Genomic DNA, 27810 nt, shown 5'->3' on the forward strand with positions numbered 1-27810 from the left:
AAGTGCTATATAACAATATCAATACCATAATTGCATACTGATTGTACCACACACCCCTTCTTCCATCACACCTACCCACTCAACCCCTCTCATTCTCCTGCCTCTCACCCAGGTGACCTCAGCCCCCTGGTCTATCTTGGTGCAAACTTCATGGTGGTTGGAAATCAAGATGAGTGGCACTCCTGTCCTGTAACTCTTCTGGGGGGTAACCCAAAGGGATTAAGTCCATTTGCCAGCACCAGTGGTGGTGGCCTAACACTTGTGGCAGGGCTTGTTTTTGTGGGCAGCCACCAAGTTCTGATGGAGTTTTTCCATAGCTGTGTCCATTCAGCAATTGGCCACCTGCACTTTATACAACCAGTTCCAGGCCACAGCAGGCTTAGTATCTGGGGTGTGGTGTGGGGTGTTATGGTAAACAGGGCTGTGGTCTCTGCATGCCTTTTCCAGCTGCTTTCTTGACAATGGAATACTGCAACTGGTGCCACCACTGAAAAAATATGTCATTCTCAACCTGATGGGCCTCTTAAAGCAGTGGTTTCCAACCAGTGTACAATGGTCAGGAGGGCCATGGCAACACTGGCCTCTGTCCCTCTTTCCTCCTCTGATGCCCTCTTGTTTCTCTGCCTCCCAAAGGCTTGCACAGCTGTTCGTTGCAGCAGCTCTGGCTATAAGCTCCCCAGACGAATGGTGCCTCTGGAGCTGGCCAGGGGGTGCTGGTTGCTAGGAGCTGAGGCAGCTGTACCAGAACAGACACTTCATGTTGGCATTTGACAAAACCTGAATGGTTTAAACATCTACCTGACCCAAAATACTGGCAAAAATAAGTTTACTGTACAGGATGCACTTCAAGGGCATTACAAGCATCTGCCTTACAAAAATAATGATATAAGGAAAACTCATGCCACGTTCCGAGAAAGTTATGCTGCTTTGGGCATGCAAAAGAATAATACTCAAGACAACCGGAAATCTGAACTAGACAATCACAATAATTTACAGTTACAAATCATTAGTCAAGCCTCTTTTTCCATACAGAATTACTGGTGAGTTTACTACTACATCCATTCCACAAGCTTGGAGATGACTGCATTTTAGTTAGTATTTTACACTCCAAATATAATGAAAATAAGTTTTTGTTAAACTATTTACATAAATACATAAATTTACAGAGAGGATTAAGTAGAGCTAGAAATTCCACTCTTGTCCACCTGGAAGAAAAAAATGTATACAAAAGGTTTGTGCTTAGGCTAATAATTTATTTGACAAACAATTTGTTTGAGAAAGTCAGATTATAAAATTTCTAAGCGCAAATTATAAACAAGTTCCTTTCCATTGCGGTAATAATAAATTATGTTCATTTGTCAATTATTTTAAAGTTGCTTTAGTGCCTACCACAATTAACTGCACACACCAGAGCAGACTAAACAGATTGAGATAAAGGACAAAATGTTTTAAATAAAGTTGAAATAGAAGTCACATATTTTGACCAGCTTGTATTTTCAAAAGCTATGTTTTTAGCATCAAAAAAATCCAGCCCTATGCCTAGATATGGCATTGCAAATGTTTAGGATTAAACAGATATTCCAACTGGCTACTATTTGGGCTGATAGTGCAGGTGAAGTAGTTTTATTAGATGAGTGTGCACTGTACCATTTGTGAATGCAATCTAAACAAAATATTGTATTATGAATAAAGTGTAGCTACTACTTTGCTTATAAATTGAGGCCAAGTTAAGTACCACTTTTCTACATGTTTCTAAATTGTCCAGATTTAGCTCTAGATTTCCTCAAGGATGTATCTCATGCTGCTTCTGAAGCTTTGCCTCCATAAACTGTTCATTTTGAAATTTCCTTTGTCTAGTACATGACTACTAGAATAGCATACCTCTCATAAACAGGAGAGTTCTGCAAAGTACTTAAGAAATAACTGCAGCCCATCATGCTGCTTGAAGAATGGGATTTCTTATCAAATATCTAATATTTGTTTCTGGTTGACAAATGGTCAAAGTTGAGTATATCAGAGCAAATTAATCTTATTGTTCCACAATGTTATTTTTGGGCATCTCTCATCTGTCAGAAGACTGACACACAGAAATAATGTTCCAGGTGCTTCAAAAAAATATTACTGAAACTTCAACTTGTTTTAGTAGATGAGTAGCTTCTATATTTAGGCTTGGATCCCAAAGTGTGTCATGCACAACTGGAAACCCCAGGGGAATGGGAACCCATTCTCTGCCCACCCTCGGCTGCAGCCCTGCACACACCATTCTGAAAACTCTTTGGAAGTGACTTCCCAGAGGGTATAGGGAGCTGCAGTGGGAAACCCAGGGTGCAAACACATTAACACCATAGACAGCTACTGAATCCAAGCCTCTGTGTTTAATTTATAGTGGAAGAAAATGAAGTGCTTCACACTAAATAGCTGAGCAAAATTATTATTGATCTAGAAAAATATTCTGAAAAATTATGTACTTTCTACATTTCTTTGAAAAATGAATATAGTGTAGAGACCACAAGATAGCGGATTTAGAATCTCAAGTTCATTAGATTACTTCCTTGTCTACAAGTAGGTGTGGGGCTTGCTAGGTTTGATTTATTTACAGCTGAAAAGCAAGCCTTGTATTTTTAAACCCATTATTTGGTGAAGTGAAATAGAACTATTTCCCTGGACTCCCAACATTTCTTTCCACTGTAAGGAGCAACTACCAATTATGTGAAAGGCAATTAATGTTAGAAGTGCACTGGATGTGCAACAATTAGCTACAGATTGATTTTAGACCTCAGACTTCATTCTATTTAGATTACCAATGTGTACAGGTATTAACAATTGTTGCAGTCTTCCCTACAAGCAAGAAAAACCCAACTTTCTCCCTTCCTCACTAGAGAGATTACAATATTTTACAAAAGAATTGTACCTAAAAAAAAGACAATGCATTAATTTATTTGGTACCTTGTTTTTTATTTTTCTTAAATACAACCCATTTATAAAATGTCACATGACTTGAAGCAGATAGAGACTAAAGGTGTAAGACAATCAGTACTGTTCAAAACAACTGATTTTCTTCAAGTTCAGTCCATGAATGGAATAAGTATGTGGGTAGATGATGCTGTGAATGTGCCCAAGAGAGCAGGAACCTCTGTTTTTATGTATATTTCTAAGCACCCTATAGGAGTAGTTTGAACCTTCTAAATACATGTGTGTAGTTTTGCAGCTGTACCGGGTGGTGCTGTTTTTAAAACTTTAACTGATGTTAGCCAGTTTCCTTCAGAAATTATGTTTCCGGTAATCAATATTGGGCAGTAATGACAATTTTAAATAAATCTGAATGTACTGTACATGGTATAAAAAGTATCAAATTGTCATCTAATTTAGAATGCATTAACTTGTCAAGGCTGCATTGGGAAACAGCTGCTTGACAAGTGAACCCTGATACTTTATGATCTTATGTGCAGTTGGCCATACAAAATTTCCATAGGATCTTCAACTCTTCCTCAGGCTCAAGTCGCTGTTCGTTACTAATGCTGACAGAGATGTACTTTCTGATGCATCATCTTTGAGATTCAGGAATGATTCTCTAGTTATTTGCAGGATCTCTCTCAGTCCTTTGTTTTCCTGCTGTAAGCAAGGACACAATGCTTTTAAATGCAGCATAGTAAAGCATGAAATAATATTTGAACAGAGAAGACATTATGGAGGGAATATATTAAATTATTTCAAGCACTTAAAAGGACAAAATTTGGAAAACACAGATAAAGTCCAAGTCCTATGTTGTCTCAAGCTCTACTCCAGAAAACGCTTTAAGGAACTACGTTTCCCATGAGGCTACACAATAAATTCTTTCCCAGAATATGCTACTGGAAACAATCATAAGACTAAAAATAAGCTTGCAGCAGCAGCAGAAGCCATTACTTGGGCCACTGCAATGAAAGCCAGCCCCTAGGATCTAGATGCCAAATGGTGTTTTTTACACAATAAAGTCTGTTTACCACATAAGGTATGTGTCAGGGAACTGCCATCGGAAGGACAGGTGGTGAGAAGGCTTCAGCAGAATAGGAGAGCCTCTTCTTCAGGAGAAGAGGGAACCAGTAGGGGGAGTGCGGGAGCTCCAAAGGAAAGGGAGTCGGAGGGGAGGCTCTGGGATACTTCCAGTGAGAACAGCGAGGAGGTATCAGAACAGCCCATAAGGACTCCCACCCCCCGCCGGAAGCTGTCACGCAGGGAATCCAGGAGGCGCATGTCTGTGAAACAGCTCTTATGTTGGAAACGTTTCCGCAAACGCCCACTGTCAGATTCTACCAGCGACTGAGGGAGCCATGCTCAAGGGCTCTTCTCAAGGCAGGGTTTCACTACACAGAGTGAGCTCTGAGGGATCCAGCTTTAACGCACAAGCTGCTCATTATCCCACCACAGCAATCTGACAGTCCCTGAAAGCAGCTTGTGCAAAGAGAGGCATCATGAGCAACCCAGCCGGAGGCGGAGATGGGGGAGCAGCTGCAGCCGGTCCTAGCCTGGAAGAAAGGTACAGGATGTTGGAGGTACAGTTAGCTCTGCAAACGGCGAGGCTGGAGGAGAGGAGGGCTCATGATGCAGAAAAGGGGAAAGCCGCCCAGCTCTCGAGGAAAGTGCCAGGACTGGTGCAGAAGTTTGGGGGTGATCCCAGGAATTATCAAGCCTTCAGGACAGAGATGCAATATGCCCTCAATCTGCAGTTTGATGATTTTCCTGATGAGGATTCGAGGGTTGGTTTTGTGATTGGGCATCTCGAAGGCACAGCCCGGGATTGGGTGAGGCCACTAATGGCAGCCAATAATGAAGCCCTAAGGGACACAAGGAAGTTTTTTCGCGCCATGGATCTGATGTTTTCCAGCGAGATTGAGCAGGGAGTGGCGCGCAGGCAGTTAATGGCGTGTAAACAAGGGAACCGATCTGTCCGTGAGTACTGGACTGAGTTCACCATGTTGATCCATAAATTAGGATGGGATTTGTCAGCGGAACCGATACAAATGCTGTTCGAAGAAGGACTATCTTCGGCAGTGAAAGACGAACTTTCCCGGGGGCCCAGGGCGGAGTCTATGGACCTTCTGACTAAATCAGCGCTGGCCATAGGGTCACGCCAGGAGGCCAGAGCCTTGGAGAAGCGGGAAGGGAAAGGGGAGCGTTGGAGGGATTTCCGCATTCCAGAGATGCCAGAGCAGCCTTCTCTGCCAGCAGAGCCGATGGAAATCGGAACAGCGCGCGCGCACGCAATTTCAAACCCCAGTGAAGGGCGGAAGAAGGAGGGGAAAGGCGCCAAGAAATGTTTTCTCTGCCAACAGCCAGGTCATTTTGCCAGAGTTTGTCCGCAAAGAAAGGAATGGCAAGGAATGGCGGGAGCTGTTGGGGAGGAGGGAGAAGGAGCTAAGGAGCAAGTAAAAGCCAACGCCTGGCTGCCACCGACGGGGCACAGCAGCCAGGCCAAGGAACAGTAAATGTGCCCACGCCAGAACCCCCAAGACCAGCTCTTGTAATAGAGGTATTGCTGGAGCTGGCAAACGGACACCCACTAAAAGTGAAGGCGCTATTAGACTCAGGCAGCTCCTGCAACTTTATGAGTAAGGAGTTTGCAGCCGCCCATCAGATACAAACCATTCCTTTAAAAAATCCCCTGCAGGTGACCACGATTGATGGGAGGGCGCTGTTGGGGGGAGAAGTAGACCAGCAGACGGTCCCCATGACAATGAGGGTGGCAAGACACACGGAACGGATAGCGTTTAATATAGCCACGTTGGGAGGAGCGCCCATCATTTTGGGGATGAGCTGGCTAGCGCTGCATGATCCGCTTGTGGGATGGCATCAGAGAGTGGTTTCCTTTGGGTCAGCACATTGTATGGGACACTGCACAGAAAAAGGGGGCCAAGCAGGCACTCAGGCCACGTTAGCAAAGATAGAAGCAATGGAACAAGGTAGGGTACCACGACAATATGCAGATTTTGCCGACGTCTTCAGCGAAAGGGAAGCAGATAAACTACCCCCGCACAGAGCCTTTGACTGCCAAATCAACTTACTTCCAGGAGCGCAATTGCCAGTGGGCAAGGTGTATGCAATGTCTGACAGAGAGATGCAGGAGCTAAGGGAGTTTATTGACAAAAACCTCAAGCGTGGGTTCATCAGGGAGTCACGAGCGGTGGGGGGTAGCCCAGTGTTCTTTGTAGACAAAAAAAACTCGGACAAACCGAGATTAATTGTGGATTTCAGGGCCCTAAACGCAGTGTCCGAACCCGTGACCTTCCCTATGCCCAGAATCGATGACATTCTGACCCGGGTGAGAAAAGGGAAGATTTTTACCAAGCTGGACCTGAGGGGGGCGTATAACCTGATACGTATGAGAAAGGGAGATGAGTGGAAAACCACTATGTTCACCCCCTTGGGGGCATTTGAGTACTGCGTTATGCCCTTCGGCCTCCAGGCGGGTTCCGCAGTATTTCAATCATTTATTAATCACGTACTAGGACCATTGCTGTACAAGAACTGCGCTGCGTTCTTGGACGATGTGCTGGTGTACTCAGAGGATGAAGAGCAGCATGTGCGAGATGTAAGAGAAGTACTGAGCAAACTGCAAGAAAACCAGCTGTGGGTGAAACTGGAGAAGTGTCAGTTTCACGCCAGGGAGGTGGAATTCCTTGGGTACCGGTTGTCGGACAAGGGGCTGGCCATGGATCCTAGCAAGGTGCAAGCAGTGCTGGAATGGAGGTCACCAAAAACTAAGAAAGATGTGCAGAGGTTTTTGGGGTTCGGAAACTTCTATCGGAAGTTCATCAAGAACTTCGCCCATTTAACAGCCCCCATCACGGATTGTCTCAGCAGTAAGAAGAAATTTGTCTGGACGGAAGAAGCGCAGCGAGCTTTCGAAAGTTTAAAGAGGGCGTTTGCTTCGGAAGAACAACTTTTACACGTGGATCTGCAGCAGCCGATGAGGGTGGAAACCGACGCGTCTGACAGAGCGGTGGGGGCCGTGCTTCTGCAGCCAGGAGCGAATACGTCGGAATGGAAGCCGTGTGCCTTCTTCTCGAGGAAATTGAACAAGTCTGAGAGGAATTATACAGTGTACGACAGAGAATTACTCGCTGTCCACGAAGCGTTCAAGAGATGGAGACACCTGTTGATTGGAGCGCAACACAAGGTTCAAGTACGGACAGACCACAAAAATCTAGAATACTGGAGAACAGCCCGAGTGTTGAACCAGAGACAAGTAAGATGGGCGCAAGAGTTCTCCAAGTTCAATTTTGAGATTTGCTACGTGCCAGGGGCTGAGAATGTCAGGGCGGACGCTCTCTCCAGAAAACCTGAGTACTTGGAGGGGGAAGGAGGGGCGGAAGAAAGACATATCATCTCAGAGGACCACTGGGTTTGTGGGGCGGCATTGGTGGGGCAAAGAGAACTGGTAGAGGGTATTGAAAACGATGAATATGCCCAAGAGAAACTTAGGGAACTCAGGGAGACAGGTGAAAACGCAGGGGGGTTTGAGGAAAAGAACGGAAAACTATATTACAAAGGGGCGCTCTACATACCAGGTGGGGAACTAAGAGGGCGAGTGCTTAAGCAGTTGCATGACAGCCCCACGGCCGGGCACTTCGGGCAGCACAAAACCATGTGGTTGGTTACCAGGGAGTTTTGGTGGCCCAAGGTGCGGGAGGACGTGCGGGAGTATGTCAGGGGATGCGACAGGTGCCAAAGAGCAAAGGGAGAGAGGTTGGCGCCAGCGGGGTTATTGGAACCCTTACCCACCCCAGAAAGGCCATGGGAGATGGTATCCATAGACTTCATGACCGATCTACCGAGATCCAAAGGGAAAACCGCGGTCATGGTGGTGGTAGATCTACTAACTAAGATGTGCCACTTTATAGCTTGTTCACATGCAGTGACAGCGGAAGAAACCGCAAGGTTGTTTGTGGAGCACATTTTTAGGTTGCATGGCGCCCCCTTGAGGGTTTTGAGCGACAGAGGAAAACAATTTACTTCTAGGTTCTGGAGGAAACTTATGAGCATGTTGCATGTGGAGGTAAGTTTTTCCACCGCCAGGCACCCAGAAACAAATGGGCAAGCAGAAAGGGCAAACGGGGTTTTGCAACAATATCTGAGGTGTTATGTAAAGGACAGAGAAACTGATTGGGTGGACTGGTTACCTCTGGCAGAATTTGCCTACAACAACGCGGAGAACGCGTCCACAGGGATGAGTCCCTTTCTAGCCAATTATGGGTGTCATCCTCGGGCGTTTCCAGGAGAGGGCGGGGGAAGGTGGAGTGTACCTGCAGCGGAAAATTTTGTTGAAGAGATGGAAGCGATCCACCGTCAGCTCCAACTCAACTTAGAGAAAGCCAAAGAAGAATATAAGAAGCAAGCTGACAGAAATAGGAGGGAAGGCGAAACCATAAGGGTGGGTAACCGGGTGTGGCTATCCACCCAAGGACTGCCGTTCAAGGGAGGGTGTAAGAAATTGAGACCCAAACGATTGGGACCCTTTGAGGTCATACAGCAGGTCAACCCAGTAGCATTCAAACTCCGATTGCCCAGTCACATGAAATTGCACCCAGTATTTCACAGGTCATTACTGTCGCCCTACAGAGAGGGGTGTGAGTGGGGGGAACGTGAGAGGGAGGTCACCCGGACACCCGTCATAGAAGAGAGAGAACGCAACATGGATGTGGCAGGGATCATTGATTCCAGGTGGAAGGGGAATCAGGTGGAATACTTGGTAGAATGGGAGGGGGAGGAAGAGTCAGAAAACGCATGGGTACCGGCAGAGGAAGTCAAGGACGAGATTTTAATAGAAACGTTTCATCGGCGTTTCCCAAGTAAACCACAACCAGTGGCAAGGTTTAGGAGGGAGCACTTCGGGACTACAGATGAGGAAGGGGAATTTGAAGGGTTCCCAGAGTCGGAAGTGGAGGTGGAAACAGATTCCGACGAAGGAGAGGAAGAGGGGGAAAGAGGCGGTAGGCCGTGGTTAGAAGTGTTTGAATCCTCGGAGGATGAGGGGAGTTCCTTCCAGGGATTTCCGTCCTCGCCGCCAGTAAGAGAAGAGGCGGGAGGGGGTGAAGGGGGCCCTGGGGGGGAGGTGGATGTCAGGGAACTGCCATCGGAAGGACAGGTGGTGAGAAGGCTTCAGCAGAATAGGAGAGCCTCTTCTTCAGGAGAAGAGGGAACCAGTAGGGGGAGTGCGGGAGCTCCAAAGGAAAGGGAGTCGGAGGGGAGGCTCTGGGATACTTCCAGTGAGAACAGCGAGGAGGTATCAGAACAGCCCATAAGGACTCCCACCCCCCGCCGGAAGCTGTCACGCAGGGAATCCAGGAGGCGCATGTCTGTGAAACAGCTCTTATGTTGGAAACGTTTCCGCAAACGCCCACTGTCAGATTCTACCAGCGACTGAGGGAGCCATGCTCAAGGGCTCTTCTCAAGGCAGGGTTTCACTACACAGAGTGAGCTCTGAGGGATCCAGCTTTAACGCACAAGCTGCTCATTATCCCACCACAGCATGACTACCAAATGTAATTAAAAATGCATTTTAAGGTAAATTGTGTAAAATGTTTGCCTCGTGCTAAGTGACCAATTTCATTCAAAACAGAAAATGATTCCGAAAATGAATTCTGTCATTTACTAATGATCTGAATTCATCAGTTTAGAAGTCTCACTTATTTTTTCAATTTCCATAGAATTGAATATTTACCTCAAGCTGAAAAATGCGTTCCTGTTCTTTGCAACCCTGCTGTTCATCAATTTCAATGGCCTTTCGCATGACTGCTGCCATTTCTGTGATTTGGTCCACATGTTCTTGTAGCTCCTAAACCAAAAGAATAAAAGTAAAAACCACTAGTAGCATTTCAAATTTAAAATGCCAACTGAGTTGTAAATAATAAAAGTTTATAAAAAGCATAAGATTTTTTTATTTCGATATTTTATTATAAGTCTTTCCAACACAATAAACCACAGGTAGTCTTTGGTAATATTACTATTCCAAAAGAATTTCTTCCCATTCTTCATATCCAGCAGGGGTTTTTTTAGAGCAGTGGTTCCCAACCGGTTTTTTGGCCATGCCCCACCTAAGCATCTCTAAAATCCTGATGCCCTCCCATGACATAGAATTCTTATTATTCAAAAAGTGAACTCCTATTCATGTGGAGGAAGCCTAAAAGGCCATTAACTTGGTCTAACTCATTCTCAAATTGCCCCCCATAAAAATCAAATTGCCCCCCCCCCCCCCGTGTGGCATGTGTCCCACATTAGGAACCATGGTTTTAGAGCCACCTTCAGGAGAACAGACATTATGAACAACTGCCTTCTCCATGATGGTACACTATACATGTGCAAGGGTCTTGGGGTATCAATGACATAGTGTTCAAACAGGAGTTGCATTCCATTTTTTGAGCAATTAAAGCACCTCATCTCACTTTGCAATGAACATGTAGCACATCAATTCAGGAGGAACATTAAATAAGTCATTCAAAAGGTGATTGGAAACTAAGGAAACAAATCTGTTAAATTAGTTTCAGTAAGCAAGTGCGTAGGCTAACAGCCCTCTATTGGGTTATCAGCCCTGAGAAAAACAACCCAGTTCTTTGGGCAGTGTATTCTATCTAATACACTGGCCTTTAGACAAACTGAAAAGTTTCCATTTAGCTCTTTGGAGAGTTAGCATTCCATTGACTACTTCAGGTTATTTTGTAGTCTTCAATATGTCTTCAGTATGACACCAAACCTATGCATGGTATGCAGTTAAACTTGTTTAGATGTGTACAGGTCTGGAATCCTGGCTAGGTGAAATCAGGAGTTACAAGCAAAAGTAGTTGATGGAAAAAGAATTAAGTACTCAGTGGAGGACAGGAGTGCCTGGCGTTCTCTGGTCCATGGGGTCACGAAGAGTCGGACACGACTAAACGACTAAACAACACAACAACCTGCTATCACCTACTACTTTGCAAATCTTTTTTTCCCAAATGCCAATGTGCAGTAGAAGAGGGTGAAGATCTGGAAATGAGTCTTGGCCATGCAGCTCTAGTCTTAGAGTAAAAAAGTAAAGTCTGAAGTTAAAACTACTGAAGGTGCATAAATCAGAAGGTAAAACATTAGTACTGCAAAAGGCTTAGAGAATTTTAAAAGGCATACTACCTTAGAGTGCTGCTCCTTTAACTTCATTATTATACCTGGATCATCCTTTTTACTGGCCATGAGCAGCCTAAACATCTGCTCTCTGTATTTGCTCATTATTAGCTCCAAGGCAGATTGGTGTTCTTCAAGAGAAGTACGTAATTCTGTCGAAATAAGTTCAATACATTTCACTTGTGCACAGGAAACTATCTAAACATAGCAGGTGCTTCTGCTTGTGTTGTATCCAACTGAATTATACTCAGAGTAGCCCCATGGAAATGAATTGCCCAACGTTAGTAATGTCCATTCATTTCAGTGGGTTTGCTCTGAGCAGGCTAATGTTGTATACAAACAATCCACTATATTGCTCAGACTGGTTACACTACTGGAGAACTACCCATTTCATTATAGTTGCCATAGTATTAATTAATTGGGGGGTGGATATATGAAACTAACCCAAATTTCTGATACTATGAATTGATAGTGTCTAGCACTACAACAAACAGATAAGCAAATGTGTGTTGGTACACCATTAATATAAGTGGCAACATGTTTAATCAAACCAAACAACTACCTACAGGCAACTCTTACATAGGGATTATGTTCCAGGGCTAGAGTGTAAAGCCAAAATTGCATATAGTGAAAGCCAGGCATGCCCAAAGTCCGTTTTGGGGGTCTAATCCAGCCCGGTGGTCGGTTTAATCTGGCCCCTGTGGCAGTTTATTTCCTGGCGTAAAATCCTTAAAAAAGCTTAACTTCAAACCTAAAAAAAGGTTAACAATTTTGGTTGGTCCTTTGGTTGGCCCTCACTTCATCAAATCTGGCCCTCTTTGGAAAACGTTTGGACACCACTGGTGAAAGCACATTGGGTTCAATGGAGGGTGGGATTGCCAGTTATTTTTCCCCAGACGTCGGCCTCCTGTCCCTTTCTCCATCCCCCAAGCGCGTAAAGCTGAATGTGCACAGGTTAAATGCACGCAAGTTGCAAGTTACCTGTAGAAGATTTGCTAATTACTCCCCTTTTAAATTTTCTGTATTCAGATAATTTCTTTAGCAACAGTAGACCACCTGTTCAATCATTCCATAACAATCACCCCTAGTTCCTAAAACCCAGATGTGGAAGCAGTTTCTGTTCAATCTGATAAGAGTTACACCAATACTGTCACACAGAAAAAAATAAAGTATTCTATTAGTAGGTCTAGTTGTTAGCATTAATGCATTATAAGCAGATATCCATGAACTTTTTACCCATCCAATCTGTATAAGTGTCTGACAAATAAATCATCATCATCTTTTATCTTGGGAAAGGTAAAGGTAAAGGTACCCCTGCCCGTACGGGCCAGTCTTGACAGACTCTGGGGTTGTGCGCCCATCTCACTTAAGAGGCCAGGGGCCAGCGCTGTCCGGAGACACTTCCGGGTCACGTGGCCAGCGTGACATTGCTGCTCTGGCGAGCCAGAGCCGCACACGGAAACGCCGTTTACCTTCCCGCTGGTAAGCGGTCCCTATTTATCTACTTGCACCCGGAGGTGCTTTCGAACTGCTAGGTTGGCAGGCGCTGGGACCGAGCAGCGGGAGCGCACCCCGCCGCGGGGATTCGAACCGCCGACCTTTCGATTGGCAAGTCCTAGGCGCTGAGGTTTTACCCACAGCGCCACCCACGTTTATCTTGGGTACTGAGCATTTTTACTACTAGTCTCTAGCTATCCAAGCACCTGCAGAATCTTGACACATTTCCTTAGAGCTTTCAGTCCAATCAGGCGCCCATCCCATCTATCTTCAAAGCAGCATCCACCTATTGCTTCAGACCTTTTAATGGATTAACAGTGTATATGCATCTCAGATGTAGTAGTAGTAGTAGTAACAGTGGTAGTAAACAAATGATTAGTTTCAATGAAATGTTTTAAAGTTAATGAACAATCTTTGGGATTCAGTTACTGGAACTTACATTATAAACTATGTAAATGGTGCAGAATCTCCTTCTAGAGTGAATGCTTACTCACCTTTATTTTCTTGTTGTAGTTCCCTGATCTGCCTGTTTTCCTGCTGGATTCCCAGTACCAGTGAAGAGCGGGGCCTATGTCTTGCTACTTCATTAAGTTCTTGAATTTCTTCTTGGTACTGAAAGTAGGCAAATTTTTCATAATTGGCATGCTGTACTGCATAATATTGTGGTATTTCCATAATTGTACTCTGAAGTATCCTTTCACCAAACCCTCCCCCTTATCTTATGGGGGGAAAGGGTTGTTAAATCAGTGTCTGCAGCTGTATGCTGCTTACACTCTGTTCGGTCAGCTTCACAGCGAAACTTGCACCACTTGTTCTCCAGTCTTTGTCCAGCCTGCTTTATAGTATAGAGCCTCTCAGAGTATCAAGGAGCTGCTTGAGCTCCAAAACACTGGAGTGGACACTCAGGAATGATTGTGTCAACCACCCATTCTTCTTGCCATTCCACAGCACAGCGTTTCTCAAACTTGGGTCATCCCTGACCACTGGCCCTGCTAGCTAGGGATGATGGAATTTGTAGTAAAACAACAGCTGGAGACTCAAGTTTGAGAAACACTGCCATAGCAAGACCAGGGCTTCAACAAGATCATCACCTTTCTCTACTAGAAAATTCCCCCAGAGCATTCAGAAATGCATCAGGTTCCATCAGTCTCTGAGGGTTGGCCATCAGAATGGGCCCACCACCCTTATGTTACAGTACATGTATGAACTGTTATTTTCAGCTGGCTGGTATACATACCTATGGGTGTGGCAGGGGTGATGGATGGAAATGAAACACAAATAAAAAATGCCTGTGACTATTAGATTATAACTTAAATATATGCAAAATAAGCACAGTATATATGTTTCTCTCAGCAAAAATACCTTCCAAAGAGCTCACTTGGTTCTTTCATGAATGTGGTTTAGGTAGCAGGTTGCAATGCTACTGTTAGAAAGGTCTTTGCAGATAACAGCTTATTGATTGTTTCTATGCCCATGTTGTGCTGTAGATTGTTATTCTCTTTTTATACTGCTGTTTTAATTCTAGGTTTAATACTATTAAGCCATTTATGAGCCTTCATGGATGGAAAGGCAAGGCATAAATATAGTTTAATTTTAAAAAGTTAAATAAAGGACAAGAATACTAATGGAAAGCAACAGTAGAGTGTTCAGATGCAAGTCCTAGCAGGTAAAAGAGCCTATTGAAGCTTTAAAAAAGAGTGGCTAGGGAAACCCAGCCAGATGGGTGGGGTATAAATAAATTATAATTATTATTAAAATATGTGTTAGATTTTTTTTGCAGAAAAATGAGTTTAAAAGTCAAGTGCCTGCCAAAAATTTAATATATTTACAATATTATTGATACAAGGAAAATCTGATCAAAGTTGAACAACATAATGCAAAAGAATCCCTAGGCTTCAATTGTGGATGCGTAAGATTTTGCAAGACTATACAACACTACATTACTTAAACTGGTCTCAAATTTATATGCAAAAAGCTGAAGGTCCTCTCTCTCTCTCACACACACGCAACACACAATATACAGATTACATCTACTAATTCAAACGCCTTATTAAACATTTAACTGACTGTGTAATTCATTTTACTCCCTAGGCCACTGCAAATAATCTTAAATGGTCACATTTAAACAGTCTATTTCCAAATAGGAACAATAAACAAGAGACCACACACCTGCTTCATTGCTTCCACTCGTTTGTTGAGTGCCGTAGTTTGTTCAATCAGAGCTTCCGCTGCATTATCATGTTCTCTCAGTCGCTCCACTAGTGCTTTTGCATCAGCTAGGGCCTTCTCAATTGTGCAACTCATTTCTATAATAAATGATTGGACAAAGTGTTTGTTGCGTAATGTAAACACAATGTCATTACTTGCAAGATGTGTGGCGTGTGTGTTCCCATATTCTGAAACATTAAAATATAATTATCATCTTACTCCCCAGCCAGAGGAACCATTTTAATATGTACTCTTGTGTTAGCAACTGAGATAGAAAAGCTATTCACCACATGGCTCCTGGAACCTGGGTTATGGGCGCAAAACCAGAATGACTAGTCATATTTTTTTCCAATGCAACAGCACTTTCTATTTATTTTTTCATAATTTGGTTCTTTTTGCAGTTTGTGGTATTTGGAAAGTTGTAACTAGCCATAGCAAAACAGGTCATACAGACAGCACAGTGGGACTTAAGTTTAGGCATGTATAGGACAGAGTGGCTGGGGAAACCCAGCCAGATGGGCAGCGTATAAATAGTAAAATTATTATTAGTATTATTATAGTAACATCCGTGAACTTCTTGGCTGAGCGGGGATTTGAATCTGGGTCTCCCAGGTCCTAGACCTACAAATACTCTAACCACTACACCACACTGACTCTCACAGGAGTAAACCTTTTTTCTTTTAGCTTGCAAAGTCACAGCTTCTGTGATAGGTGGAACTGCCAGTGAGGGACATTGTCTCACTTTGTCATGCCCACATAACAGGATTATTTTCAAAGTTCTAATGTTTTTATTTCTATAAAGGAAAGCACTTCCCTGTAAATGGTACAGGAGCACTCATGCAATTCTTTTAAAAAAAGTAGGGGGGTACTCCACCATTTAAAGATCACTGGTTTCTTTGAAGATTTGCCCCCACCCCAGATTACCATTGTAGCTATAGTGTATCAACCACATGAATGTGCAGTGGCGGACTGGCCAGGGTGTCAGCTTCCCTGATGCCAAGTGCCCCCCCCCCACTAAAGCATAAGACAATCTGTCAAAAATGTTAATGATGATGGAGGAAATTCCCCTTCAGCTCGGCGCCTTGTGCTGGGAAACCACCTATATCCCCCTAAATCTGGTGCTGTTTCACACACTTCTCAAAACTTATATCCTGCTCGTCTACTAACAATACCCATAATGACACACAATATAATCATAAAATGATGCTGTATAATGAATAAAATATACAGATACAGATAGCAACCAATTTCTAAAAGCATTAATATAAACGCTTAAAAACAAAAACTACAGCAATGAGAGTAAAAGAATTTGCACATTAGAATGGGCAGGATTAAAACTAGGTGTTACATTTTGAATTTAAGAACTTTGCTAGTGTAAAGTGTCCTGTTATGTAAATTACATTACCAAAAGATGTGTCAGAGGAAGTGTACAATCCAAGACAGGATAATCATGTTGACTTCTTATTTGTATGGTGGCTTGAAATACTACCTAGGCAGGCATGGATTGTGACTGTCAGTGAATTTCTAATGTGTTTTTCCAGTGTTAGCATTTATGATATGGGGGTGGGGGTGGTTTACAATGTTAGTGAAACCTTAGGGCAGAGATGGGGAAAGCAATTTAAATCGGCTATTAAATGTTTTGATTTGTTTTTTTTTAATTTGCTGTGTTAGTTTATACTTTTTGTTATTATAATAGTATTTATTTTAAATGGTACTTTGTGTTTCTTTCTACTTTATTAGGTGCCCTGGAAACCTTAAACTGTGTCAAAGTTGTGGGATATAAATCATGCGAAGTAAGTAAGTACATTACAGTCAGCCCTGCAGCTATCAGTGCAGGGACTGTGATGGGTACAAAACCGAAGTTCCTTATCTTTTAATGCATGTTTTGTTGTGTGTGGGTTTTTTTTACATTTAAGCACACACTCAACAACAACCAAAACACACATGCCAATAATCCACATCCTCCAGCAGTTCTCTAGCAGGGGCAGATGCAAGCAGGCCCCTGCCCCCCCCCCCGAACCAGTGGCTTCAGGTTCCTGTCTCAAAGTTCATTTCCTTCCTTGGAAGAGCTGTAGGCCAGCAGAAAGGCCTCCCTTCCCTGGAGGTTTTTAAGCAGAGGCTGGGGGGCCACCTGTCACTTAGGCTTTGGCTGAGTTTCCCGCAGGGCTGGGGGTTGGACTAGATGGCCCTCGGGGGTCAGGCCCCCACAGGAGAGCTCTTCCTGCCGCCCTGTTTCTCACTCTTCCGCGGTCCCGGCTTCTCCACCTGTCGCGAAAGAGCCGTTGAGGTCCGAGGTCTCCAAGGGGCGAGAGAAGCGCGGAACCTGCGCGCCTCCCCACCAGCCAATCACGAGGCGGCAGGGTCGCCGCCCCCCCTTCTCCCCCCCCCCCCGCTCACCGATGGCTCCACCTCATTCCTCGCCGGAGCTGGGGCGGGGGGGGATGTGGCGAGGCCCCCGCAGCCCGCCTTCGCCTCTCGTCCGCCGCGGCGCTTCCTCAGACGGCGCCGGCGGGAGGGAGCGGAGGACGCGGAGGCGGCGCAGACCCGCCGACAGAGCCCATGAGGGGGCCGTGAGGTAGGTGGGGAAGAGCCAGCCCGGCGCCGGCGGAAGGATGGAGCCGAGTGTCACTCAAAAGCGGCTCTCGCGAGACCTCGCGGCTCCCGTCGCCGAAGGCCGCTCGCTCTTTGGGCGAGAAGAGCGGCGAGCTCACCCAGCATCACCTCCGCTCTCCCGGGGGCGGGGCCGAAGGGCAGCGCCAATGCAGTATCGCGGGACTTCCCTGAAGGGGAGAGGAGGAAATGCCTCTCAATTTCTCCAGCTAATAGAACTCTGCGCCAAGATATCGCGAGAATCTCCCTCAAGGGAGAAGCAGACATTATAGATGTGCGCATGTAGACGTGTACTGAGGAGCTTGCTTCTGGGTTGACTTCGAACTACTTTTTGTCAGAAGTGACAGGCAGGGGCGCCAACTGAAACGGAATATTGTGGGAGCCCAGGTAAGCCCCGCCCCACATAAGTGATCACATGACGCAATGCATGCTCTCCATTTCAATGGCAACAATGTCCATTCACTTTGCGGGGACCAAAGCCCCGGCGGCTCCTCTGGCCACAGATGCCCGTTAGCATCCAGAACTTTGCCCCCCGGGATCACGGAGGGTCGCCCGGAAGTTCATGCCATTTCGAATCCAGGCCTCCCTGAATTCGACATTGGGGCGTTGTAGACGCAGTTTCAACCGCATTTCCGAGCGCTTTCCTTCCGGCTGGGATCTGCAGCGCTCGCCTTCCCTGCGTTTTCCCGCCTTGTTTTTCGAAAGGAGGAGCCGGGGCATTGGCGTTTCCCCCGCAGCAGCCGGAGCCCTGCTCTTGCCTTTCTCGCCTCTATGAAGCCGGAGGCTCTCGCGAGGTTTTAAGGGAGCCGCCGCGGGAAAGGCGAGGGCGGCTGGGCCGGCTCCGAGCAGGGGGAAGGCCCGCTTCCCGGGAGGCGAGTCCCAGGGCGGCCGAAGCCTCTTCCGCCTTCGGGGCGGCTAGACTTCGGGAGGACGGCCGGTGTCCGGAGCCACAGTAAGAACCGCCCTCTGAGGCCCGAGAGAACTGCGCCCCCCCCAGAGCCCCCCGTCGCGCCCCCCCCTCAGCCCCAGCCGGACTCGGGCACCACCCTCTAAATGCTCTTTTTCGATAAAACCCGCGCGAATTAAACACCTTTTATTTTTATTTATTAAATTTGTATATCGCCCTTTAGTAGCTCTCAGGGCGCTTCGCGGCATCGAAATACAATATATGAACACAAGATACACAATAAAAGCAAGAACAAAAACTCCCACCCCCCCCCAACACATTTAAAAAGGCTGTGGGATAGGCCTGAGACCACAAGGCCTGATACCTAAAGGTAAAGGTGTGTAATGAAGGCCTCAGGTGAGCCTCATTGCAAAGAGCATCCACAGATGGGGAGCCACTGCAGAAAAAGGCTGATTTTGGTGTGGCTGCCCTCTGGACCTCTCGCGGAGGAGGCATTTGGATAGCTTGGAAGATCTGAAGAGGTGTTACTGGGTTGCCTGGCGCCCAGGGTCGGCTCAGGGCATCTTGGCATCTGCGGCAAAGCCCCAACTTGTGCTGCTCTCGTCCCCACCAGGGGGGGGGGGGAAGGGGTCAGGGGAGATCTGCATAAGGAACAACTGCCTGCCCCAGTGGACCCTGCCGCCTCGGGCACTCTCCTTGCCTCGTCTCCTGGGTGGGCAGGCCCCGATTGAGCCAAAGATTAAACACACTGATTCCTTTCCCCCTAGCTCAATGGAGCAGTCTTCTGTAATTCTGCAAGCTAGAGGATTCTACCATCACTACCAGCCCTAGAGACAACTGCTTGCAAGATCCACAAAAGAACACGTTCTTTTCCTACCTACATTTAACACAGCAACAACAACTTGCTAACTAACTCAATAAAGAGTTTCCACTGAAGGGAGAGGGGCTTCTATCCTAGAAATCCTCATTCAGAAGCAAATTGTGTGGAAGTTCAAGATTTTTAAAAAATCCCAATTCTTAACTCATTTGGGGCTTTTTCCTCGTTCAGCTGCTGACTTTTCAGAGTTTTAGGTGAATGGGCATGTGACCTATAAACAAGCATATATCTACAAACAGTTTTTTATTGTCTTTTTGTTGGGGGGGGGTTGAGAAAGAATGACAATTGGAATCATAGAATTGTAGAATTGGTAGGGATCCTGAGGGTCATCTAGTCCAATCCCTTACAATGCAGGAATCTCAACCAGATCACTTTCAACATGGCTTGGGTTTTGACATCTTCAAAATCTGTTGAAAGGGGATTGTGGTTCTTGGTTTCACACAGATTGTTTTCTTAAGTTGGAAATCTTCTTTAGAAGAATAATTATGTATTATTATTAGTTGAGTAAGGGACGCAGGTGGAACTGTGGGTTAAACCACAGAGCCTAGGACTTGCCAATCAGAAGGTTGGCGGTTCGAATCCCTGCAACGGGGTGAGCTCCCATTGCTTGGTCCCTGCTCCTGCCAACCTAGCAATTCAAAAGCACATCAAAGTGCAAGTAGATAAATAGGTACCGCTCCAGCGGGAAGGTAAACGGTGTTTCCATGCACTGCTCTGGTTTGCCAGAAGCGGCTTAGTCATGCCAGCCACATGACCCAGAAGCTGTACACAGGCTCCTCAGCCAGTAAAGCGAGATGAGTGCCGCAACCCCAGAGTCGGTCATGACTGGACCTAATGGTCAGGAGTCCCTTTACTCTTTACCTATTAGTTGAGTACTGCTTACCCCTCATAAATTGAAGAAATGTTTAAGATGAGATGGAAAACAAATTGGTTGTCTTTAGCACTGAGTAAAAGTGTCACATTTTACATTTTACATAATCTTGTGAGAGATGTGACATATGGAAAAGCAATATTATGCAGTGTTAATTGAGACAAGAATAAAAGTGCAACAGTACTGAACAAAGTTTCTTAATTTAAATATTATGAGCTAACTATTTGAGAAGTCAACTAATACACTAAAATGATTAATCTAAAACAGGTACCCCCAAACTCAGCCCTCCATATGTTTTGGGACTACAGTTCTCATCATCCCTGACTACTGGTCCTGTTAGCTAGGGATGATGGGAGTTGTAGTCCAAAAACATCTGGAGGGCCGAGTTTGGGGATGCCTGATCTATAATATCTGAAGGTTCATAGTAAGATGGAAACTTTCATAAATATCTTTTAGTCCTAATAAATGTGGATGTTGGTATTTGTGTCTTTAAAAGCATTACTGACTTGGAAACCTACATTGGATCCCATTTGAAGGAAATGCCCTTGACATACCAAGCATGATTTTTTGGAATGAAGCAAATCACAACATAAAACTGTGCCCAGGGGTAGTGGTTTGTTTCTCCCCAGCACAAGCAGGAAGGAGGAAATCAGCCCATCCTAGCAAATCATAACTGTTTACTGTATTGTGCAAACGGGGGCACTGTACGTATTTGCTTTTTTCAAAGTAATTACTGAACCACACATCAAAGGAAGCAGGAAAGGATTGCCAATAGGTACACTGCAAAAGTGCATCAAAAGAAGTACAGTCATACCTTGGGTTACAGACAATTCAGGTTGCGGACTGCCGAAACCCGGAAGTACTGGAACGGGTTACTTCCGGGTTTCGGCGGTCGCACATGTGCAGAAGCTGCAGAAGCGCTAAATTGCGCTATGCACAGAAGTGCCGAATCGCAACCCATGCATGCGCAGACGTGCCGCTGCAGGTTGTGGACGCTGCGGGTTGCAAACGTGCATCTTGCAAGGATTACGTTCGCAATCCAAGCGTCCACTGTATTTTCACAACTACACTATTTTTAATATATAAAATTTTTATTTGCATTTTTGCATACGATTCAGAAAAGACATACAAAGAAAGAAAAAGGGAACCCCCCCACAAAAATAAGAACAAAGAACAAAACTCATAAGGACTCCCCTTCTTCTCCTTTGTTGGTTTCTTTTGTTTTCTACCCCTTCTGCATATTCTAAATTCCCTAATTCTACTCTTCTTATGCTTTATCTCCTGCTTTCTCTTACACTGCTGAATTTATTCAAGTCCTGCTAATCTGTTCACCTGTTTATACTGATTTTAAAAATATCTTACAAACATTTCCCAATCCTTTTTGTATTTTTTATTCACTTTTAGGCTTGCTTATGAGGCTACCATTCTATAGTCATTTGCTGGAAGTAAGCTTCATTGAACTCTAGGAATTATGTCTGAATAGATATGTATGATTGTGCTGAAATTTGCATAGTGTTTTACTAATTCTGTTACTCATTTCTTGTAGGAAGAAAATGAAACTTTTTTCAGAATCACACAAAACAGTTTTTGTGGTGGATCACTGCCCTTATATGGCAGAATCTTGCAGACAACATGTTGACTTTGATATGTTAATGAAGAATCGGACCCAAGGAATCATACCTCTTGCACCTATATCACGATCGCTATGGACCTGTTCAGTGGAATCATCCATGGAATATTGTAGAATAATGTTTGATATATTCCCGTTTAAAAAACTAGTAAGTAACAGGTATAATTATATTTTGTATTTAGGGGAGTCTACACTAATAGTGCATCATAACTATGTTTACTCTTGAGTTCTGTAGGATTTGTACTTTTGTGGTCATGATTGCAGTTTAGTGCTTCTTGAAATTTGCAATCTTGATCTTTGGCCACCTTATGCAGTTGCACAATTTGTTGTTGGTCTTTTGATTTTAGTATTGTGTAAAGTACAGTTGTGCCTGCATTTACATTGGTGCCTAAGACAAAATTGCTGAAACTGAAGATAGTGAGAGATACAGAAGAGATGATGAATAAGTTTGCAAAGGTATGGAAGTAACCATATTTTGTAAAGAATTGGTAGCCATGGTAAGCTCAACCCATTCCATAGCCATGGGGACATTGTGTTAGTAGAAACTGGCAACTCTTTCATTTTATTTTCTAAAAATCACTGAATAGAAATCTGTATTTTGAATTTGCTACTTGGTACATTTTTCTTCACACTTAAGAAATACAATTAGTTACAGCTTTCAGTAATGATTGACATGCAATTCACTGCACATCCTGTGCATACCTTGGGGATATTGCAGGTTTGGTTCCAGACCACTGCGATAAAGTGAATATTGCAATAAAGTGTGTCATACATTTTTTGTTTGTCTCCCAGTGCAATTGAAGTTATGTTTACACTATACAGTAGTCTCTTAAGCCCAGCCACCCTGGCTGCAGGGGTGGGCAGCGAAAAACCAGCCACTTTCACTCCCATGGCCAGAAGTGGGGTGGCTTCCCTCCCCTGGAAGCAGCCAGGGTGCCTGTGGCTGCACCCACGTCCTTGTGAGGAGCAGTATCTGTGAGGCACAATAAAGCAATACATGATAAAACAAGGTATGCCTGTACTCAGAATTATTCCACTATGTTCAATGAGGCATCCTCCCCTGTTAGTCCCTTTCATATTTTTTTTTTTAATGTTCATATTGTGCTTGGATTTTAATAAAATGATATGGTAAGGTGATTTAACAAAATTATATAAAATATAATAAAAACAGATGAAATTAATAAAATTAATTTCATACACTAACAGAAATAAAAATAAAACGAAATAAGAATAACAGAATTCAGAATAAAAACATTAGCATTGCTGTACTAAAGTTCCAGACCACCCCCCTCACTGTAGTTGTTTAGATGAAGGGTTTGGCGTATTAAAAGTGGCAATACCTTTCTCATTTTAGATTCTCTGCAGCAATTTATCTTTGCCAGCTGAATATTCTAAAGTAGAATAATTAGACCTTTACTACCTACAGTCATACAGCTATTGGTAGAGGCAAATTCAAATTATCCATTGTGATTAATGGGACTTCTTACTATTAGATTTTAAAGTGTGTGTATAAGCTTTCAGAGCTTCAGCTTCTCTTTCTGATAGGAGTTACATTCATTTAACTAGTTATTATTGACACATCACTTGAAGGAATAACAGAGGTTATTTAAAAAAAAAATCAAATCAATTTTTTATGAAACATAGGTGAACACAATGACTTTTTTTAGCTTTTAACATAATGGTCTGGTTTGTATGACATGCTCAGTGAAACCTTGGCTTATTGAGATCTCCTATGCTCACAAAAGCTTTGCTGCTCCCTGGTCCTTTTTTTTTTTTTTTAAACAATTAACTATTTTCTTGGTTTACAACGGTACGTGCATTGTCTTTTTTCATGTTGTGTTTTCTACAGATCAATTACATTTGTTGGGAGACATTAGTATTGTATACAGTATAGGGTTGGAGAAGAAAAGAGAGGGGTACTGGGGTGGCAAAACATATTACTTTACTTAATATATGTGTGGGGTTTTTGTCACCATCACCCCTCCCCCCATTCACTTATTATTTCTTGGTAGTGAGAGAGGTGGGGGGGAGCAGGGTGTGATTGGTTGTCTTTAGTTGGCTGCAGTGAGATTTGTTTGCTGGGGGGGGGGGATTGTTGGATCAAGTTAGCCAGGGCTTGACATAGCGTGCCGCCCAAACTGGGATTTGTGGTTAGGTTTTCTCCTCGTCAGACTTTGTGGTTAGAGGTTGCTATTAATGAGAGTTAAACCAAGAGTTAAACATTGATGCAGTGCAGAAGCAAAGGGACCTGGGAGGAGCAAAGCAGGTCCAAGATTCTCTGTGCACATCTATGCTAAGCCAAGCTTTGGTTTAGTGTGTTATGTGAACCAGCCAGATGTGATGTTCTACGCATCTTCAGCTCATCTTTTTGTAATACCATTATAATTTGTTGGGAGGAGCTTGAAGATTCAGCACGTGTTCCCTGACCCTATGGATAGTGTTAATTGTTACAGTATCAAGATTTAAAAATGTTTTCTTAAGCTGTGTTTTGTAAATTTTCAGGTGAACTTCATTGTAAGTGACTCTGGAGCAAATGTCTTAAACTCTTGGAACCAAGAAGATCAAAGTTTGCAAGAGGTATGATTTTTGTTAGGGTTAATAAATTATAGTAACTAAGATCCCAGGATAGGTTACAACATTAAAACACAATATTAAAAACAGTTTAAAACAACTTACAATCACAAAAATAAGGTGGGTCCTAAAAATGATTTATAAAGCTACCCTTAACTATTTGCTGGAGAGCCAAAATGTAGGAAGGGCCTACATAGATGCAAGTTATTTCTTCACCCTATCCTGTATTCATCTTTTGGGGATATTGAGGCACCATGAAGTCTTATTCCTTTCCTTTTTCAATTGATTTGTTTACCGTAATTTTCGCTCTATAACACGCAGACTTTTTCTCCTAAAAAGTAAGGGGAAATGTCTGTGCGTGTTATTGAGCAAATGTGTGGTCCCTGGAGCTGACTCGCTCGAGCGCAGAGGCAAAAATCAGGCAAAAATAAGATCGGGCGGACGGAGGGAAGGCGGAAGCTGCTGCTTTCCTGCATTCTGCCTCAGGGTCTTACTGCCCACCCGCTTCTGTTTTCGGTTGCTGCGTTTGCTCAAACGCAACAAAGAGCAGGGAAATCCCCTGCCCTCCTGGCAAGCAGAGGGGAAAGGAAAGGATTGAGTCCTTCCTTCTAATTCCTTCCTAGTCACACTGCGCGCAGGCTCCAGCCCACCACCTCCTCCTCTCCGTGCTCTAGGGACTCGCAGGCAGCCGAAAAACATGCAGGTGGGAGAGAGGGGGGGCAGCTTGGGTGGGGGGGGACTTTTGCCTTCCTTTCCTCCCTCCCGTTAAATCCCTCCCCTGCATTCTTAGCCAGCTGCTTTTCCGCACACCCCTCTCGTGCTCCTTGTCCCTTCTGTGTTTTTCCTTCCCTCCCCATTTAAAACATGGTGACAAAGCACGGATCCACATGGATCCTCAGGATTTTTGTTTCAAAGCATGGATCCACATGGATCCTCAGGATTTTTGCATTGGGTCACCCCAAATTTACCATCAGATAACATAGCATGTCCATGGCTACAGCCTGCACCAAAAAAATCACGCACCCACTGTTGCCTGGGGCCACAATGGTGCAAAAACGTGGTTACAAAGCACAGATCCACATGGATTCTCAGGATTTTTGCATTGGGCTACCCCAAACTCACCGTCAAATCACATGTCTGTGGCCACAGCATGAAGCACAAAAATGATACATCCACCATTTCATTCAGAATTTCCCCCCCTTGTTTTCCTCCTCTAAAAACTATGTGCGTGTTATGGTCAGATGCGTGTTATAGAGCAAAAAATACGGTATTCCAATACTGAAATAGAATCAGCCTAGACTATTTGAGTTTTTTCAAAGGTCTGACTGAGGCTACTGCAGATAGTGGAGTTGAATTTGAATTAAACTGTAGATAGCTTGCAGTACAGTATAATAATTGGCATCCAGTGCAGATGCCAGCCATTTTTTGCGCTTATGTGGTTCATGATGAAAAGGGGGACATACAGACATATGTGGTGGGAGTGTTCAAAAATACAAAAATTCTGGGGAAATATTTTTGCAGACATATATTTCATTTCAAGGCAGACAGTTCCTATGTCCCCAGGACTGGCATTGCTTAATTTGTATAGTCAGGGCTCACCAAGAATTAGAAATAAAGATCTTATAACCCGTTTATTGACCACGGCAAGAACAACCATAGCCAGAACATGGAAAACATTGCAACTGTGGCTAAGTGGTATTAAGCGGTCTGGCTGATAGCTTTGTTGGAAAAGCTAACATGGAAACTGCAGGTAGCAAGAGGTCAAAAGAAAAATGATTTTATTGAACGCATAGGTAGTGAGGAACATGCGGGAGTAGTGTTTGGGGGGGTGTAACATAGTTTGGAACACCTGAAATATACATTTTAACCATTCAAATTGTTGCAGATATAATGTACTCCTTTTTAATGAGATTGGAACACATGACATGTTATTTTATGGTTTTTAAGATTATGAGAATGTTTGAAATATATACTGTGGCAAATAAACTATTTTTAAATGAAAATAATAATAACAAGCAGCCAATTGAGTTCTTACTTGATCATATTTGACCAGTGAACATCCCAACCCTGTTCATTATTGTGTATCTGAAATATTTAAAATATTTTTTAAAATAACAAAGGATTACATCAAAAAGTTCTCTTCCTCCAATGAAAGGAGTCCTTTTCCAATGGAGGAAGAGAATCTTTGGCTCCAGCCCATATGTATTATCTATGGGACTGAGAACTAGTCTCTAGCACATCCCTACACATTATTATACTATGCTTCAAAAGAAAGTTTCATCAGCAAAGTCTAGGAATAATTCATCATTAATGGGAAAATCAAATTTGCTTCTAATTTCATGACAGGCAAAGAGAGAGATTCCAAATATAAAAGTGATGGAAAGCAAATACGACCTGGGTTAATGGTTAAAATGTTATTTATAGAGCACAAATTTTAAATGGGAAGAATTTTTTTGTATTAAAGATTATCAGGGTTTCATTGGGTTTGTTCTATTAATTTTTCATTGTTATTGGCTATGGCTGCAATCTTAACCCCACTTTTCCGAGAGTAAGCTCCATTAACATCCACTAGGAGTTACTTTTGAGTAGCCATGGTTAGGCACTTTATGGAAAAAGAATTTGTTTGGGGTCATAGCAGTTTATATCCCTAGAGACTAATGATCTAGCTATTTGTAGACATATGCAGACAAAATGTGCATTATTATTTTAAGAGGATAATAGACCTAGATGCTTTATAGCAATATAGTATAGTGGAAAACCTCTGGAATGTTTCTTGTCAATGTGCTTTTGTGTATGGAATAACTTGTTTTTGTGACATGATCTCTTCAGTAATAAGAACTAGGATTGCAACAAAACTTTTTTTTTTTTAATCAGTTAATGGCCGCTTTAGCAGCTGTTGGACCCCCCAATCCTCGTGCAGACCCTGAATGCTGCAGTATACTTCATGGCTTAGTTGCAGCAGTAGAGGCACTCTGCAAAATTACTGAATACCAACATGAGGCCCGAACCTTATTAATGGAGAATGCTGACCGTGTTGGAAACAGAGGACGAATAATCTGTATTACTAACGCAAAGAGGTTTGTAGCACCTCCTGTATTAATGTAACAATTTTATAACTTGGCAAAGCTTTTTAGGTTCTGTTTTACCTGTAAGACTTCTTGCATATTAATATATTGGTGGAAGACTGCTGAAAAATTAACCCATGTTCAGAGTCTGACAGTGACCATCTGTGTTGCTACAGAGGTGAGTAGAGGGGAAGTAGAAAGTATGGCAAGCATCATGTGTCTATTGCAAAATTAGAGTAAATTGTCAAATGCCTGTTTCTCTTAGCTGTCCTCATAAGGAGGGAAATGCACTTCTATTTTGCAAACTGTGGAATAGAGAAATAAATAAATAAATAGTCCAGTAGCATCTTAGAGACCAACTAAGTTTGTTCTGGTCTCGAAGGTTCTCCTGGACAATTTATTTATTTATTTGTTTGTTCTGAATATAAGCTTTCGTGTGCATGC

The 27810-nt window shown here is 43.7% G+C and overlaps 2 protein-coding genes across 7 annotated transcripts in view; one reads left to right on the forward strand and one right to left on the reverse strand.

Annotated features, from left to right (window-relative positions):
- Nucleotides 1-809: 809 nt before the first annotated feature.
- FGFR1OP2 (FGFR1 oncogene partner 2) lies at nt 810-17369 on the reverse strand. Of its 3 annotated transcripts, none has more exons than XM_079993742.1 (6): nt 17233-17369; nt 14797-14933; nt 13122-13239; nt 11140-11282; nt 9701-9814; nt 810-3612 (listed from the first exon to the last, which is right to left on the reverse strand). In XM_079993742.1, exons 2-6 carry the CDS (start codon nt 14929-14931, stop codon nt 3478-3480), a joined length of 645 nt encoding a protein of 214 aa, XP_079849868.1. In that variant the 5' UTR covers nt 14932-14933; nt 17233-17369; the 3' UTR covers nt 810-3477. The 3 variants fall into 3 exon arrangements, with proteins under 3 accessions (XP_079849868.1, XP_079849869.1, XP_079849867.1); XM_079993743.1 differs by lacking the exon at nt 17233-17369 and adding an exon at nt 16241-16305; XM_079993741.1 differs by lacking the exon at nt 17233-17369 and having other exon boundaries at nt 810-3609.
- The window catches only part of INTS13 (integrator complex subunit 13), a gene marked incomplete at its 5' end in the record, with an annotated part of 29069 nt that continues 18535 nt past the window's right edge, over nt 17277-27810 (forward strand). For 2 of the 4 annotated variants that reach the window (XM_079993650.1, XM_079993651.1), the window contains 4 exons: nt 17277-17410; nt 21647-21878; nt 24233-24307; nt 27176-27378. In XM_079993650.1, the coding sequence (XP_079849776.1) occupies nt 17277-17410; nt 21647-21878; nt 24233-24307; nt 27176-27378 (644 nt within the window). Of the gene's footprint in view, nt 17411-17706; nt 17833-18242; nt 18398-21646; nt 21879-24232; nt 24308-27175; nt 27379-27810 lie in introns of those variants that run through there. The other 2 variants (XM_079993652.1, XM_079993653.1) reach the window with 2 other exon arrangements.

Source organism: Podarcis cretensis, assembly GCF_951804945.1.
Source record: "Podarcis cretensis genome assembly, chromosome: 10".
In the NCBI taxonomy this organism is placed as follows: Eukaryota; Metazoa; Chordata; class Lepidosauria; order Squamata; family Lacertidae; genus Podarcis; species Podarcis cretensis.